The sequence below is a fragment of the Verticillium nonalfalfae genome (assembly GCF_003724135.2).
Source record: "Verticillium nonalfalfae strain VnAa140/NRRL 66861 chromosome Unknown scaffold_126, whole genome shotgun sequence".
Taxonomy (NCBI): domain Eukaryota; kingdom Fungi; phylum Ascomycota; class Sordariomycetes; order Glomerellales; family Plectosphaerellaceae; genus Verticillium; species Verticillium nonalfalfae.
The window spans coordinates 1-16,877 of NW_021167351.1; the positions used below are offsets into that span (position 1 = coordinate 1).

Here is a 16,877-nt window from a genome sequence, read left to right on the forward strand (position 1 = left end):
GGGTAGGGGGGGGGGGGGGGTGGGGCGGAGGGGAACGAGAGCGGGAACGAGGAATGCGATCGGATGCGGGGGCTTCATCAACACAATGCATCGGAGCGAGCGAGGCCCATCTTGTAGTTGAAGGCGGGGAGGGGCGGAGGAGGCCCATAGGAGAGGCCCATAGGAGAGGCCCATAGGAGAGGAGAGGAGCCTCCTGGCTGGCGTATTTGCCATTCATGGGACCCCCTCCATGCCTGTCAAAATGGCACGCAAAGCCCGTGCTACCCTGCTCAGGCACCAGAGGAGAGGTCAGGTCGGGCAGGGCACGAAATGAAGACGCTCAAAGCCCGTTTCGCAACGGAGCTGCTGCTTGCCACAAGGGGAAGCCCACTGTTCCTGGGCGGCTCGTTGAAACATGCGAAAGCGCGTACTGGGAGAAGGCAGGGTCGCAGTCCCACAGGCTGTGTGAGTGAGTGAGTGACCGACCGACCCATAGTTGGCGGCTGACCCAGCGTAGGTGTGGATGTGGAAGCTGCTGCGCCCTGCCCGACGAAAGCAAGCCCCTTTTCATCGAAGTTGCTACATCGGAACTGCCTTCTTCGGGACTCGGTTGGTGGGTGAAAGTAGCATCCGGCCGATAGGTGCCGTCGTGTTGGTCTCCGCGGGCCGGCCGGTAGCTGAAGTTGTGTTCTGCGATTGCGTTGCATGCCGGGTCTCGCAGGCAAGGATGCATGCCTCTGCGCCGTACGTAGCGAGTTGCCTAGGTCCCGTAGGTGGGGGGTTGGGTGGGTTTGGGCGTGCAAGGGTGGCCAGCGTTCAAGCGCTACTCGCTTTGTTGCCTCTTCTATCAACCCTGCCAGCCCGGACGACACACTTGCGCCATCACCAAGGTAAGATTGCCTGGCTACTCCGTCGGTTGTAAGGCACGAGCAACTCTTAAGATGGAAGCAGGCGACAGAGCTGTCCAACAGGTTCACGTGCGCAATACTGAGGAAATATAGCCAACTTACTGTTCGATGATGGGGAGCGGTGGGCGTAGGCGTGACCCCGGGCCGAGACGGCTGGTGTTGTTACAGGCACATCGCTGTAGCCATGGCGAACATACAGCGGTCTATTGTAGGCCATGTTGGCCGTGATAGTTCAGCTTGCCGTGTCCGTCTTGCCAGCGGGCCGATGGCTCAGAGTGCACGGCAGCAGAGGCCGAGCACACCAAGGAACGTATGCGTGCCTTGGTTGCCAACGAAGGGCTTGAGATGGCGATGGCGATGGTGATGGTGATGGTGATGGGGCGGGCAGTCGAAGATGATGGAGGTAGTATGGAGGTGGAAAGTCGGCGGTCGTCGGAGTGGGAGGCAGGGAGTCTCGTGTGCGACAGCCTCGGAGAAGTGGGCAGGAGAACAGGCCGTCTTCGTCAAGCGCCGCAAGACAAGACGACGGCAGTAGGCACTCTGGTGGACAGACCAATCTGCGTGATCTTGAGCAGGTGCGCCGCAGGTCACCAGGTCGAGCGACTGTCAGCAGCACTGGCAATAGCAGCAGCAGCAGCGGTAGCAGTAGCAATAGCAGTAGTAGCAGTAGCAGTAACAGGAGCAGTAGCAGATCCCTCCGGATCGAAAGGGGTCCGGCCGTCTTTTTAGCTCCCGTCATCTCCGGCGCTCAGTCAAGCACCTCATGCTAAGGTACCTCCCGTTTGCTCTCCCTTCATTCAATACTGCTCCTGGTACCTACCTAGGCACCTAGGAATGAAGCCATGACCCAAAACTCCGGAAAATGCCATTCGAGTCTTCCTTTTTCATTTGACTTGCGCTTGGACCGACACCCTTGACCTCTTCCCACGAACTTACATCCATGTCGTGATCGGTTATGGTCATGATGCCCTCAAACGACAAAACCGAATCCGGGGTTCCAACATCCCTGCTGGCCAATGGTGTGCTGCGTCGCCTGACCCTCGCTACTTCGACAGCCCAGCCTATAAACGCTGCGTGTCGGATTGCTTTGGGCGTATTTTCGCCGAGCTCCGCCACGCCTCCCCGCCGTGGCTCCCTACCTTGCAGCCTCTGGCCTGTACTGGAGTCCTGGTAAGAGTGCTATTGTTGGCAACGAAGAAGGTTCAGGGGCTTTCCCAGCATCCACATTCACCAACATCAAAGTCATAGATCGTCCAGGTCAAGGCGCATCCGTATGAGCACCTGCCACCTGCCACCTGCCCCTGGAATTCTTCTGTCGGGGCGGACACAATGCACAGTTGCCCGCACTAAAACACAGACAAGATGAGCCGTTCCAGTCGCCTGTAAACGAGTCCTGTCGTGGTGTACGGTACCTGTCCGCCAAGTTTGTCTAGGTCCTCGGCAAGGCTGCCTTGCCTGAAGGATCTGCCGTTCGGAATCTGCCTGGCTTCACGTCACCTGCAGGATCACGCGAAACCATTGAACGCCTTCACGGCCACAGAGAGGACTAGCGGATATGCTCTCGTGCAAGGGTAGTGGCATCTGGGGGGGAGAGAGATGGGGAGGATTGCAGTGCAGCGCATATGCTCGTGGTATTATGTAACCCGCATGAGGCTTACCATCACACCGGAAGCCACGTGACACAATCTTGACTTGATAATCAGTTCCATCCACCCCCGGGGGTGTCTCACCCAATGACCAGCACGCACCTTCGTCAGCCTCTCAGCAGCCTAGGTACGGTCAGTGACGGGCAAGACAAGTATCCCGACAACACCTCATCAAGCTCATTCACGACCATCACGGCCCACAACGAGACCTCCCAGCCCACAAGAAGCCTTAAATAAACTCCATCGCAACCGCACAGCCCATCAATACCATCCGAACACGGCTCATCATGGCCGAACGCGCCCTCCAACAGATCCTCTCCCAGCTCCAGACCCAAGGGTCCTCCCTCTCCTACGCCGATGCCTCCGCTCAACTGTCCAAAGCCAAGCTGGCGCTCCTCAAGCTCAACGCCCTGACACCGTCCCCCACGACCCCCGCCGCCCATCTCGCCCTGGCCCGCGACCTCTACGAGAAGGGCGCCCTGGCGTCCATCCGCGCCCGCAACCCCGACGCCTTCACCCGCTACGTTCACCAGCTCCAGCCCTTCTACGACCTCGGACCGGACGCGCTGCGGCCCAACCCCGCCGAGCGCAACAAAATCACCGGCCTCTACATGCTCCTGCTCCTGACGCAGGGCCGCTACGCTGAGTTCCACTCGGAGCTCGAGAGCCTCGCCACCCGCGACGGCGGCGGTGACGCCGAGGCCGTCGAGGGCGACCGCTACCTCGGATATCCCATCCGCCTCGAGCGCTGGCTCATGGAGGGCAGCTACGACCGTGTCTGGAAGGCCATGAAGAGCCGCGAGGTGCCCTGCGAGGAGTACTCTGTCTTTTCCGAGGTGAGCCCACGTCTCCTCCCCTTGCAAACTTGTCCCTTCCGCCTCCCCTGTTCTTTTGCTCTTGCGTTGCGATGGAGCGACCACGGACAAGGAAGACTGACACGCTGCAGATTCTCACCTCCCAGATCCGCTCCGAGATTGCGTCCAGCAGCGAGCGCGCCTACCCCAGCCTGCCCATCAGCTCCACAAAGTCCCTCCTCTTCCTCGACTCGGAGGGTGCCGTCATCGAGTTCGCCAAGCACCGCGGCTGGCTCATCCGCGACGGCAACATCTACTTCCCCGACACGGCCGAGGCGTCGGCCGAGGAGGGCGGCCAGCAGAAGGAGCTCAGCAAGATGGTCATCGAGAACACGTTGGGCTACGCACGAGAGCTGGAGACGATTGTGTAAAAGGGAAGCACGGCGTGGCGGCCCGACGGTTAGACGGTAGACGTGGTTGTGTGTACTATTAAGAAGACCGACAGAGGCAGGCAGGAATACAGGTTCCCGGGGGCGTCGCCAGGTTTTTTAAACTACCTTCATGATGCTTGCTTCCTGCTGCTGTGCGTGAGCACCGAGCATACTTTGTCCGGACATCGGTCGCAAGAGACGCGTGGTCGAGCCTTGATCCGTCGATGCATGCCTGGTGCCCGCTCGAGTCGCATGGCTACCCCAGTCATCCCTCACGTTACGCACGACCAGATTAACAATTCGACGTCGTTGCTGCTAGCTAATGACAAGACGCCCCGAAATCACTCGACACAGCAGTCGTCTCTAAGTAACTTTTCCCAGGGGGCCGTCCACTCCGAGTCGTTGCTTCGTCCATCAATTCATCCCCGGCCGCCGTGACTCTTTTATGCGAAAAGCTTCAACCCGCTACCATGCTTGCCAATCTCACAGACCTCGCATACCCTGCACACGCTTCCCTTGTACTTGCTGTGGTACTTGGAGCCGTCAAACGCACACTCCTCGTACGCCGTGCCGCTGTAGATTGGCGTGTGGCTGGCAGCGCACACCTCGAACTCGGCGAACTGGTCAAACTCAAGTTCGATCGAGTCGTGGGGGTTACGCTCGCACTGAGCCTTGATCCTCTTGGCCTGTCATTCTGTCAGTTGAATAATCTCACGACCAGCTGGCAAAACAACACTACTTACGTTTTCAATGATCTTGGTGGCGCCACCGTTGGCGATGATCCTGTTCGCGAAGCTAAGTGCAGAACTGTAGTTCTTGTTCTTAACCGCCAGCTGCATGGCACTCAGCAGTGCGAGTTGCCTGTGAGGGACCTCAATCTTGGGGATAGTGAAGTACGCCGAAAGCTCAAGGCTGCGCTTGAGAAGCTCGGGTTTTTGCGACACGACATCGGGAGCCCCGAGCTCTCGGCGCCCGAGCTCGACCGCCATAGCGACGGCGTACTCGCTGGCCGAGGTAATGAGCTTCTTAGCCTCAGCCACCTCGCTTTCACTCGAGACAGCGTTGACGAGGATGGTGTGCAGGATACCCTTGAAAATCTTGAGGCCCTGCTCCAGCTTGTTCGTTTTCATCGAATCATAGCCCTTTTGCAAATCGTTTGTGGCAAGGAATTCTAGATCGCGTGGCACAATGGGAAGAACCTTCCTTGGGTCCGTCTCCTCGACGGTGCGACGCACATAGTTGACGAGAGGAGGCAAACCTGCCGACGCGGGCAGGTATGTTTTGGAGGCCTGGTATACTTCGAGGAACCGAGGCTTCAAGGGCGCAAAGTTGACGGCACCGACCTGTCGGTTCAGTAGTTGCATCGCAGTCTCGTAAGAACCACCGGCGACGTGGTCCACAGCTAATGGCGAGTTGCGAGCCCAGAGGTCGGCCTCGCTGCTGGCAGCACCGCCGGCGTCAGCGCTTTCAACGTTGACAAAGTCGCCCTCGACTTCGGGAACGACATCGTCGCCCATGTCCCAGCCGGCAGCGTCCTCATCGTCATCGACATCAATTAGGTTGCCGTTGCGTTTGGCAGTGCTGTCACCAGCTTCATCAAGACCAAATTCGTCAACTCCGGCTGTGGCCTCCTCCAGAGCACCGCCAGCCGGGTCGTTGAGCGCAGTTTCGAAGATCGACTGTGAGGTTGGCTTGGTGGGCCAGTTGGCCTTGTAGGTTGGCACGACCGGCTTTGGGGGCGACAAAGGCTCTCCGATTGAAGGCATGGTGAGCTGGTCTTCAGTAAGACCAGTCGCCTCGAGGATGCTCTGGCACTCCTCCTCTAGGCCGTGGGATTTCGCAGTCATGAACGCCAGAGGGTCAACGTAGGGTTAGTGAAGGTTCTATTGTTGGAGGATTGGTGAACTTACAGAGATCAATTTCCTTGAACATCTGAATTCTGTCCTCAACCTCGCCGAGGTATAGGGCGTTCTGGAAACGGGAAGTGAAGTCGCCACGGTGCTCTGCAATCTTGGCCATACGAGCCAACTTGGAGTGGTCGCCGGTAGAAAGATACAAGAAGGACAGCTTGTCGAACTGCTTGAGCTTCTGGTAGCACATCTCGACAATCTGGTGGTTTCCATGGGAAAGAGCCTCGGTGCTCAAACGTGTCCAGAGCTTGGGTCGATCCAGTTCCTTGGCTACCTCGACAGCAACATCAAGGTTACCACACTCGATCGCGAGTTCGAATCGGGTGGCAGGGTCCTCGACAAACTGCAGGGCAATATCTGGATACCCCTTCTTTTGCAGGTACGAGATGATAGACTGCCCCACAAGACTGGAGTTCTTGATAATGTGAAGCATCTCCTCGTAGTTCCTCTTCACAAGAGCAAGCTTGAAGCGGTACTCAGTAGGATCGATTTGCAGAACCTTAGGTTTGGCAGCACGATCCAAGCAGTACACGTTGCGACCCTTGACGCGGACGAGGTAGACAGTCTGGTCAAGTGTACGCACAATGCCATTGTCGCCATTCATCAAAGTGTACTTGATGTGGTTCAGAGTCGAGTAGAGAAGAACGCCAGTATCATCCCAGGTGGCACTCTTGATCCTGATGGTCTCGTGAAGGGTGCTGACCTGCTCGAGCGACTTGGTGACAATGGTCACGTTGTGCTTGCTGAGAAGCGCAGCATAGAGACCGTCATTAGACCACACAACGTACTTGACACCGGTGACGGCGAGCTCGGCAACACTCTTTTTCTGCTGAATATCATAAAGATGAACGTGTGTGGGGTTGATGATCAGGAGGTTGCCGGTGCCGCCAAAATAAATGTCAGTCGTACCAACAGGGGGCTTGAAAGACCGGGTGACATTGTTCGCGAGGTCCTTGATGTCGATGGTCTGGGAGGCCACACTTAGAACCGCAAAGCGGTTTCTCGCGACAAAAATGGCGGAGTTTCCAGAGCCGCGCTTAGACTCGGTCGGTTCAATAGCACCAGAGCTATCCTTGGGGAGGCTGATAAGCTCGTAGGAGCCGCTGTCAGTTGTTGACGTAACTAGGACAGAGCGCTCGGCAGGGTTATATGAGATCGTTCGTGGAGGCGACCAAGGGCTGCCCAGCTTCTTGAGAGACAATAGAGTCGGGCTTTCGATGCTCTTCTGGAAATCGAAAGACTTGACGTGCTTCTCCTTGTTGATGTAGAAGAGGTTGTTCTGGTACACCGCTGAGGCCGGGCGCTCTCGTTCGAGCTTGAAGACCATCACGCCGTTATCGTGACCCGCCGCAAAGAGGTTGATCTCGGGATGGGCAGCAATAACCCAGAATCTGTCGTTCTCGCGCTTGAAGGTCTGCACTGCTGTCCTCTTGTTGAGGTCCCATACCCGAACGGTCTTATCCTCTCCCACGGAGAGAATCAGATCCTGGTGAGGGTGGAAAAGACAACCCGAGGCGTTCTGGAAATGGCCACGGCAAGTATCGACTTCCCAGGCTTTCGTTTCGCTCATGCGCCAGAGCTTGACAAGACGATCGTCGCCCGCGGACACAATGAGGGGCATTGTAGGGTGGAAGGCGACCCAGTTGACACCACGGTCGTGACCCTCGAGTACAAACTTGACAACAGCATCGGTGTTGCCAAACATGTCGGCCTGGTTCTGATTCGCTCGGGCGACTTGGTCTTCGAATGTCATGGAGGTCGGGGCGGAGTGCTTCTTACGCAGGCCGGAAATGTCCCAGACACGGACAGACTGGTCGAGAGAGGCAGAAACGACGAGGTCCTCCTTGGGGTGGAATTGAGCGCACATGGTGTAGTGGTTGTGGCCCGTCATGGTGCAAACTGTTATGGGACGTTAGCATACGCGGTCGAGGATAGCGTGTGCGGAAGGTGTACTCAGGGAGCGATTCTGCCAGTTCCATATTCTAATCGTCTGGTCGTCGGAAGAGGAGATGATCCACGGGAGCTCGTGGTGAAAGAAGACGGTGCGAACATAATCGAGATGGCCGCTGAGGGTGAAGAGACAACGACGGGTCTGATACGACCAAACCTTGATCTTGTAGTCGTCACCGCCCGAGACGAAGAGGGGCTGGGTCTTGTGGAAGTCAATTCCGCGAACGGGGCCATCGTGTTCCTCGAATCGGTCGATGAGAGTTCCCATGCGGTAGTCCCAGAGCTGGATTGTAGACGAGTGGAGGGCGACGAGAATCCATGGCCTATGGAGCTATGTCAGCAGGGATGAATCGAAGGTCAAGCGAAGAGCGTCGCGCCCTAGATAGGGAGGTTGTGAACGTACCTCTTGGGGTGGAAGGCAATGCCCTTTGCGCGCGAAGACTTTGACTCGAACTACGATACAGTGAGTAAAGCGACCCCAAATAGGATGCTGCAATGATGGATGCGATGTACCTTGGTCAACATGTTATTGCCCGAGGCCGACATTTTGGCGGGGAGGTGAAGCCGCAGCTTCGAGCATCCAGCGCAGCAACAAGTGGCACTTCAGGCAAGGCTCGGCGACGGCTTTCGATCGTGCCGGGGAGTGTTACGGCAGCTGCGGCAGGTCCGATGGTCGAGAAGGAGGTGGTAGGAGGAGGACGAAGGATGACGGTGTCCGGGTCGGTGATCGCGGGCTCAGGTATGTCGAAAGGCCACTTTCCTGAGGCTGCCTCAACCCCCTTAGCAGCAATTCGCTTCGTGGCCATCTGCTAAGGTGTGGGCATTGTGGGCCCAAGCCTGACAAGGGGGGACGCTCAAGGGTTAATCCGATTCCGGGCACTATAGCTCGCTCACCGCCCCTGTCACCCCTCCACAGATGCCACCTTTCTGCCGGATAGACCCCTGAGCAAGGGGTCGCGCTATACCTGATCGGAACAGCTCTTCCAGTAAAGGTGTTCAAATGTGAAGCCGACGTCAACTTCGACTCGTCTGTGCTACGGATTTGATGCCCCTCATTCGCGCTTGCTGCTGGAGGGCTTGCGAACCAGATTACTCTTCCTGTGCTCCTTACCGTGTGGTATGACTGGGCCTACAAGCCTGACAGGACGTCATCAATTCAAATCCTCCTCCCTTTGAAGCTTGGAACCACCAAGCTGTCGTTACTGGGCGTGACCCACGAGGCCCGTACTTTACCTACCTAGTTACCTACTCAACATAGCTCGGGGAGCGGAACCATGACACGTCTCTGTCGGTCGCCATTGGGGCTGGTTGCCATCCTTTGGGCAGCCGTCAACGTCTCGGCCGGGCCTTCGGTCAATGTGCACATGCAGGCGGCCTTTCCGGCTGGTCCCTACCTCCTGGAACTTTTGTAAGGGACAACCCGTGCCGGCCGTGTTCTCAGCTCGAGCTAACACAATTATCTGTTCAGGGAGACTGCTGCTGGCGAGAATGCTACGTCCTACTTCCCACTACTCGACCGCATTGCTAGCGGGCACTTCAAGGATTCATCTACCCACAAGGCGCTGTACGACGACTTTCTTCAGCTTCTACAGGATGAAGGCCATGTCAGCAGCCCTGGTGCCTTATCAACCTTCAAGCTCGCGCTATCCATGAGGTTATCGGCACCACGAATCGAAGCTCATTATCAGTATTACGACACCGCTATCGCGCCACATGTAACCGGGGGAAAGCAACAGGACTGTGAAATCTGGCTCCAGTTCGCGGGGTCCCAATACTGCTCTCCTACACTGGAGAAACCTGAAATGAGGGTTTCCAGTATCGTCAAATTGCTTCCTTTCGATCGCGTGATAGGAACAGGCACCGACACTGTTCTTTACGCAGATCCTGCGTCAAGTGCATTTGGTGCTTTTCATCAGGCACTAGCGCAAAAAGCACGGAACGGCGAGATCTCATACCGGCTTCGCTATCGCAGAGCTGTGGGCGCCCCGCAAGAGCCACTACCCGTCAATGGTTATGGCGTTGAGCTTGCCTTGAAGAGGACTGATTACATTGTTATCGATGATCGTGAGGCTCAAACGGATGGCCCGCAGAAGTCCATCGCCACAGAGGTCGTCCTTGATGAGGAGGAGGAAGTCGAAGACCTCAAACCTCTTTCAACATCTGACTTGGCGCCGCTGGGTCTCAAGGCTGCCTCTTTCATCACGCAAAGCCAAGATCCCTGGGATGCTTTGCTCAAACTGACACAAGACTTTCCCAAATTCTCTTCGTCGCTTGCTACCCACGAAGTGTCTGAGGACTTCCTCGCTGAGCATGACAAGAACCGCGCTGAAATGGCAGCCAGCGGCCTGAATGCTCTGTGGATGAATGGCGTGCAGCTTACTGAGCGCCAAATTGAAGCATTCACTTTGATCGATATGCTTCGTCGAGAAAGAAAGTTGATTGGCAACATTCGAAATCTTGGACTGACCGGCCAGCAAGCTGCTTTGCTGTTGGGACATCCCAAAGTTGCCTCGGCGAAGAACGACGATGAGCCGCCGAGATTTGATTGGCGTGACGAAATCGAAGAGGGCAAGGTCATCATTTGGCTCAACGACCTCGAGAAGGATGCCCGCTACGAAGACCTGCCCTCTGAATTAACTTCGGTAAGCAAAGACCTTTCATTGAGGAACCAGGACTCCGGCTGACGTTCATAGCTGCTTCAACGCACATACCCTGGCCAACTGCCTTCGATTCGCCGCAACATATTTACCCTCGTTGTTCCGGTCGACTTGACCAACCCTGGGGATGTGACTGTCATCAGCAATCTTTTCACTTTCGTGGAACGTCTGCTCCCGGTCCGCTTCGGCTTGGTTCCTTTGACACCCAGTGATGACAAGGCCGCTCAGGCCAAGGTCGTGTATCACTTGATGCAAAACTACGGTCCCGAGGCCATGATAGCCTACCTGCAACAGTCCGTCGAAGACGCGAAAATCTCCAATCCTGACCAAATCGTCTTTGATCGAGTTGTGGCCGAGTCCGTCGCTCTTCCCGAGGCATCTACTGCTTCCTTCGATGACGTTATGCAGTCCGAGGAGCAAGCGGAACGCATCAAGCTTGCTCAACACTGGGTCAAGCGCCTCAACGCTGGGACAACAATTCCACCATTTTTCTTGGACGGCTTGCTGCTTCCTCGAGACAAAGGGTGGCTCAGGACGATGAGCATGAAAATCGGCGGGGACCTTCAAACAATTCAGCAAGGTATCTACATGGGCCTGATTGAAGAAGACGAGTGGGTTCCCGGCCGCTTTCTCAAGGGCGCTCTCAGTCGTCGTAACAGCTACATCTATCCTGAGGATGAGAAGTCCATCCAAATCCTTGATGTCAATAAGATATATGCGGAACACGACAATCTCTTTTCTGCGGTACCTGTCATCCAGGGCTATGCTGAGGCCACCAAGGAAACATGGGCAGCCCTGACAATCATCAGCGACCTCGCAACGCAGGCCGGAAGGGACTTGCTGTTCGCGGCGCTGCGATTTCAGCGTGCCAATCCCGGCATTCGTCTTGACATTGTGCACAATTCAGCCTCGTCTACGACCGGGCCACTCATCAATGCCGCTCTGAGAAAGGGGGAGAGCGCTTTGACTGAAGTAGAGACCCCAGAGCAGCTGAAGGCCATACTCGATGCAGCTGAGACTGGGTCTGATGGGGACTATATGATCGCCCTCGCACCATTCTTGTCAGCCGCCACCATCGCACCTGGGGCTAACGCACTCATTCTCAACGGTCGAGTCATCGGTCCGATAACCGAGGACCTTCCTTTCGATGAGGATGACTTCCAGCTATTTCTTGAATTCGAGCAAACAGCACGAATCCTCCCTGTGTATGCCGCACTCGAGGATCTCAGCCTGGGGGATCGTCTATCTGGACCCCTTGCGGCTGCCAAGCTGACATCTATCACGGCACTTTCAACCATCTCGGATGTGCCTGAGGGCATTTTCGAGTCGGCCTCTACTGTGCGTGTAAATGCATTTGAGGCTTGGGATTCGAAATACACTGCAATTGAGGTCGGAAACGCGGAAACCGCAAGCATTCATTTGATCGGTCTTCTGAACCCCGTCAGCGAGCAGGGTCAGCGGTGGGCTCCGATCCTCAAGGTTCTCTCTGAGCTTGATGGCGTCTATGTCAAGCTGTTCCTTAACCCTAAAGAGGAGATCAGCGAGCTGCCAGTGAAGCGATTCTTCCGATACGTCCTCGACTCCGCGCCGAGCTTCGACGAGTCGGGTAAGGTTCGCGCCCTAGGTGCCACGTTCAAGGGTCTTCCGAGTGAGGCTCTGCTTACGACCGGCATGGACATCCCTCCTTCGTGGCTCGTGGCTCCTAAGGTCTGTGTTCACGACCCGGACAACATCAAGCTGAGCTCTACCAAGGGCGATGTGAACGTCATCTATCAACTCGAGAACATTCTTATCGAGGGTCACTCTCGCGAAGGCAAAGCTGGCCAGCCTCCTCGAGGTGCTCAAGTAGTCCTCGGCACGGAAAAGGAGCCGCTCTTAGCCGACACCATCATCATGGCGAACCTGGGATACTTCCAATTCAAGGCCAATCCCGGCTTCTACAATATCAACTTAAAGGATGGCAAAACAACTGAGATTTACACCGTTGAAAGCATAGGCGCGCAAGGCTGGGCGCCGGTGCCTGGCGATGAGGGCACCGAGGTTGCGCTGATGGACTTCCAGGGCACCACACTCTACCCCCGCTTGAAGCGCAAGCCTGGCCAGGAGAAGGCCGATGTGCTGCAAGAAGACGAGGCAGTGGAGGATGGGGGTATTATCTCCCAAGGTCTCAAATTCGCCGAAAGCCTACTCGGCGGTTCCACCAAATCCCTCTCGGCGCAGGAACATGCCGACATCAACATATTCTCCGTGGCCAGCGGTCATTTATACGAGCGCATGTTGAACATCATGATGGTTAGTGTCATGAAGAACACAAAGCACACGGTGAAGTTCTGGTTCATCGAGCAGTTCCTATCGCCCTCGTTCAAGGATTTCATCCCTCACTTGGCAGAAGAGTACGGCTTCAAGTACGAAATGGTCACGTTCAAGTGGCCACACTGGCTACGCCAGCAGAAAGAGAAGCAGCGCGAGATCTGGGGCTACAAGATTCTCTTCCTCGACGTCTTGTTCCCGCTGTCGCTCGACAAGGTTATCTTTGTTGATGCCGACCAGATTGTGCGCACTGACATGATGGACCTCGTCAACCACCCGCTCGAGGGCAAGCCCTACGGCTTCACGCCCATGTGCGACTCGCGCACCGAGATGGAAGGCTTCCGCTTCTGGAAGCAGGGCTACTGGGCCAACTATCTCCGCGGCCAACCCTATCACATCTCGGCGCTCTACGTCGTGGACCTCCGCCGCTTCCGCGACCTCGCCGCCGGCGACCGCCTGCGCCAGCAGTACCACGCTCTCAGCGCCGACCCGAACAGCCTGGCGAACCTGGACCAGGATCTGCCGAACCACATGCAGTTCAACATTCCCATCCACAGCCTGCCGCAGGAGTGGCTGTGGTGCGAGACGTGGTGCAGCGATGAGAGCCAGGCCGAGGCGAGGACGATCGATCTGTGCAACAACCCGCAGACGAAGGAGCCCAAGCTCGACCGCGCCAGGAGGCAGGTGCCCGAGTGGACCGTCTATGACGACGAGATTGCCGCGGTGGACCGCAGGAGGAGGGGCGTGCCGGAGGAGGTCGTCGAGAAGAACCCCAAGAGCCGCACCTGGGAGGAGCCTAAGAGCACAGGCAAGGATGAGCTGTAGACATGTCCATGGTGCAGTCTCGCGTTGTGAGCTGGTACCCTTTTTCTTTTTTCTTGGAGAAAAGACGAAGTCATGAAGAGAATATGAAGTCGAAAGAAACATGATTGACATGAAGCCTCATAAATATTGTATCAATCAAGGGGGGGTTAGACTGATGAAACATGGACGTAAGTACCCCATGTCCGAAATGGACTCACGTCGTACGCAGTTCGGGAACATCGCCCATCGAGCCTCTATGAACTAGCATTGCCGACTTCACAGGATTGATGCATATCTTCCTGCCCACTGGGATATTACAGACTTCGGTTGGAATGGCTATCAAGACAAAGCGAGATACTGAGCATGCTGTGTATTTCAGATTGGCATACGAAATATAAAGTATGTTGTCTACTCTAGCGAGGCGCAATATCAAGCAAACAGCGCCAAAAGCAAGGCATCTGGCCCCAAACTCCTCGCATGATGCATTTCAAACATGGCCCAAGGCTAAACGCTGTACGCCGGTAAAGGGCAAAAAAAAAATGGCACTCGACGAATTGTCGACCCAAGACCCTCCATCACGCGAAGCACCCCTTTTGCCATCCCTTCTTCCATAGGTCATTTAATGTGAAATATACTGGAAGACGGCAGATACCTCTGGCTCCCCGCACTCCTGTCTCAGAAGAAGATCCTGAATAGGCTTGAGGTGCTCGTTGATAAAGTGATTCCACGTGCTCGTGTCACCGTACAGCATGGCGGGCGCCTTGATGTGCTGCCTACCATCAGGCTTGCAGCGCTTGCACTTGAACGTGTCGTGGGTATCAGACGTCGTGCCGGGACGGTACTGGAACAGCTCTCGGAGACCGTCGAGTGAGAAATGACGCTCGACGTCCTCTGCCGAATCGACGACGCAGCTCGACAAACTCTGCTTGTGACTCTGACGCTGGAAAATCTTCTCTTCGATTGTGCCTGTCGCGATGAAGCGGTAGACGAAGCAGTCCTTCTTCTGGCCATCACGCCACACACGAGCAAGAGCCTGCTGGTCAGCAGCAGGATTCCAGTCGGGATCGAAGAGAACAAGGCGATTGGCACCGATAAGATTGATACCGCAGCCACCAGCTTTGCTGCTCAGGAGGAAGACAAACTCCTCCCCCGCAGGGTCGTTAAACTTGTCAACGAGCTTCTGGCGCTTGTTGACGTTCATGGTGCCATCAAGACGGAGGCAGCCATACGCACGAGAACGACAGAGCCGCTCGAAAATATCCAGCGTCTGCGTGTAGTTGCTGATGAGCACAATCTTGTCATTTGTATCCTGACGAATGCGAGCCAGCATGCGATCGAGGACTTGCATCTTGCCAGAGTACCAAGGCTTGACCTCTCGATTGCGGTGACCGCGAGCATCCTTCGGAACATAGTCGTCTGGCCAGCAGTTTTCCGAGCCAGGCAGATCGTCGTTGAGGTTCAAGAGATCGGGATGGTTGCAGAGCTTCTTGAGGATGTTGATGGCTTTGAGCGGCTGACTGCCCTTACCACGAAGAAGGGCTTGGATATCAGGACTTGTGAGGAAGTAGTTGTACAAGTCCAACTGGAAGGGTGCGAGATTGCAAAACACGACGTGCTCGTACTTGACAGGAAGGTACTTGGAGAGGATATCGTTGGTGCGCCGGATGATGAATTTGTTGACGATGCCGAGCAATTCGCTGAGACACTCGTCGCCCTTCTTCCTGTCGACTTCGTCTGCATCGGCGTCGCGGCCGCGAAGGATGGGCAGCTCGAATCGCTTGCGGAACTCGAGTCGCGTGCCGAGCAGATCCGGGTTCGCAAAGCTGATGAGAGAAAAGTATTCGGAAAGGTCATTCTGAATGGGCGTGCCCGAGAGAATGATCCTGCGGCTCACGTTGAGGCTGTTCAACGAGCTGAAGGTCTGGCTGTCGCCGTTCTTCAGGCGATGACCTTCGTCACACAGCATGAGACCAATCTTGGTGTGCTTCAGCTCGTCAACGTTGAGACGGAGGGTTTCATAGGACACAATGATGACAGGCCGCGTCACAGCCCTGCCGGATGCAATGGCCCACTGCCGCAACTGGCGGGTGAGTTCCTCCTTGGAGGCTTTGCCGTCGATGGCGAACGGGGTGACGGCATCGGCACCGAGCCACTTGACAAGCTCGTTTGCCCAGTTCTTGACCAGACTGGAAGGACAGACGACAATGGCCTTCTGGATGGCGCTCTTCCCAGCCTCGGGCGACTGCTTCAGTAGGGTCCAGAGCAGGGTGATGCACTGGAGCGTCTTTCCGAGACCCATCTCGTCGGCCATGATGCAGCCGTTGGCTCTCTCGTCGATCATGCCCGTGACGCATTTGTACATGAACTTGACGCCCTCGATCTGATGGGGACGCAAGACCTTGCAGAGACGGGGGTCAATGACGACAGGCACCTTGGGGTGCTCGCCCTCGACCTTCTTCTTGATACCAAGAATCTCAGCCAAGCTCTTGTGCATCAGAGGGGCATCAATGGTGGTCGTAGGCTCCGGCTCGTCCTTGGGCTTCTCGGGGACCTTGGGCTTGTCGTCGACGGTGGGATCGTACAGCACGATGGCGAACTCCCCGCTCGGGTCATGCAGCGCTTTCGCGACGAAGGTGGCACCGGTGCGCAGGCCGAGAGTCGGCGGGGGTCTGTTGGGGTTGTAGCCGCCTACGTTCTTGTTGATCAAGGGGACGGCAAAGGCCTTGCGGAAAACGACGCCCTTCTCCTTGGCCTGGAAGACCGGATACCGGTTGGCATCGCGATTCGCGAGCGCGAGGCGGTCCGCGTTGGTGTACGGCTTGTCGGCGTCCGATTCGCCATCAGCGCCTTTGTAATCGACCTTTCTGCGCTTCCTGGCAGGTCGATTGACGGCAGGGCTGGGAGCGGCAGATCCGGGGCATTTGAACGGTCTGTGGAGTTTATCGCGGGATTCGGGCGTGGGCGCCCATCGTTTTCCCGGCTGGCTATTCTCCTTGTTGGCAACAGGTGTAGACACTGTCGTCCTTGGTGGGGGGGGTCAGTCAGTCAGTTTAGGCGTGCAGAGTAGGAGGACACGTGGGTGAGGCATACATTTTGCAAATCAACTCGAGACGTTGAAGGATGCAAGAAGACTCTTGGCCATCAAGCTGCGCAGCAACTTTGGTTTAAGCGTCGACGCCGTCTTTGACGTGTGGCGAGTCGTCGGGTGGCGGGGGGAGGGACTGGGAACGGGGGCGACTCGAAATGTTGTTCTGGGGAGACGCAAGCGCGACGGGAGCGCGTCACCCATTGACACGCAGTCACGTGATAATAGGCAGCACAGCTGGATTGCCTTATGTCATCAAGGCGACACGGCAGCCAGGCAGCCAGGCATGGCAGGGGACATGTGAAGAAGGCGCCTCCGATGATGGCGGTCATGGCTTCCCCAGCAAATTAGGTACGACAAGGTCTGAGCATTCGCTACCACAAGGTCACATTTCCATCTCAGA

At 56.3% G+C, this 16,877-nt stretch overlaps 4 protein-coding genes across 4 annotated transcripts; 2 read left to right on the forward strand and 2 right to left on the reverse strand.

Moving 5' to 3' along the window:
- Positions 1-2,820: 2,820 nt before the first annotated feature.
- RPN12 (regulatory particle non-ATPase) lies at positions 2,821-3,758 on the forward strand (the record flags this gene model as incomplete). Its single annotated transcript, XM_028635549.1, has 2 exons — positions 2,821-3,369; positions 3,447-3,758. 2 exons carry the CDS (start codon positions 2,821-2,823, stop codon positions 3,756-3,758), a joined length of 861 nt encoding a protein of 286 aa, XP_028491947.1.
- Positions 3,759-4,201: 443 nt separating this feature from the next.
- Positions 4,202-8,164, reverse strand: D7B24_001313 (uncharacterized protein; the record flags this gene model as incomplete). The annotated part of the gene is made up of 6 exons (XM_028635550.1): positions 4,202-4,444; positions 4,502-5,535; positions 5,669-7,567; positions 7,622-7,941; positions 8,022-8,071; positions 8,132-8,164. The coding sequence occupies 6 exons, from the start codon at positions 8,162-8,164 to the stop codon at positions 4,202-4,204; spliced, it is 3,579 nt and encodes a 1,192-aa protein (XP_028491948.1).
- A 728-nt stretch (positions 8,165-8,892) lies between these two features.
- Positions 8,893-13,410, forward strand: D7B24_001314 (uncharacterized protein; the record flags this gene model as incomplete). The annotated part of the gene is made up of 3 exons (XM_028635551.1): positions 8,893-9,026; positions 9,087-10,260; positions 10,312-13,410. The coding sequence occupies 3 exons, from the start codon at positions 8,893-8,895 to the stop codon at positions 13,408-13,410; spliced, it is 4,407 nt and encodes a 1,468-aa protein (XP_028491949.1).
- A 598-nt stretch (positions 13,411-14,008) lies between these two features.
- RAD54 (DNA-dependent ATPase protein rad54) lies at positions 14,009-16,678 on the reverse strand (the record flags this gene model as incomplete). Its single annotated transcript, XM_028635552.1, has 2 exons — positions 14,009-16,404; positions 16,495-16,678. 2 exons carry the CDS (start codon positions 16,676-16,678, stop codon positions 14,009-14,011), a joined length of 2,580 nt encoding a protein of 859 aa, XP_028491950.1.
- Between the last annotated feature and the right edge of the window lie 199 nt (positions 16,679-16,877).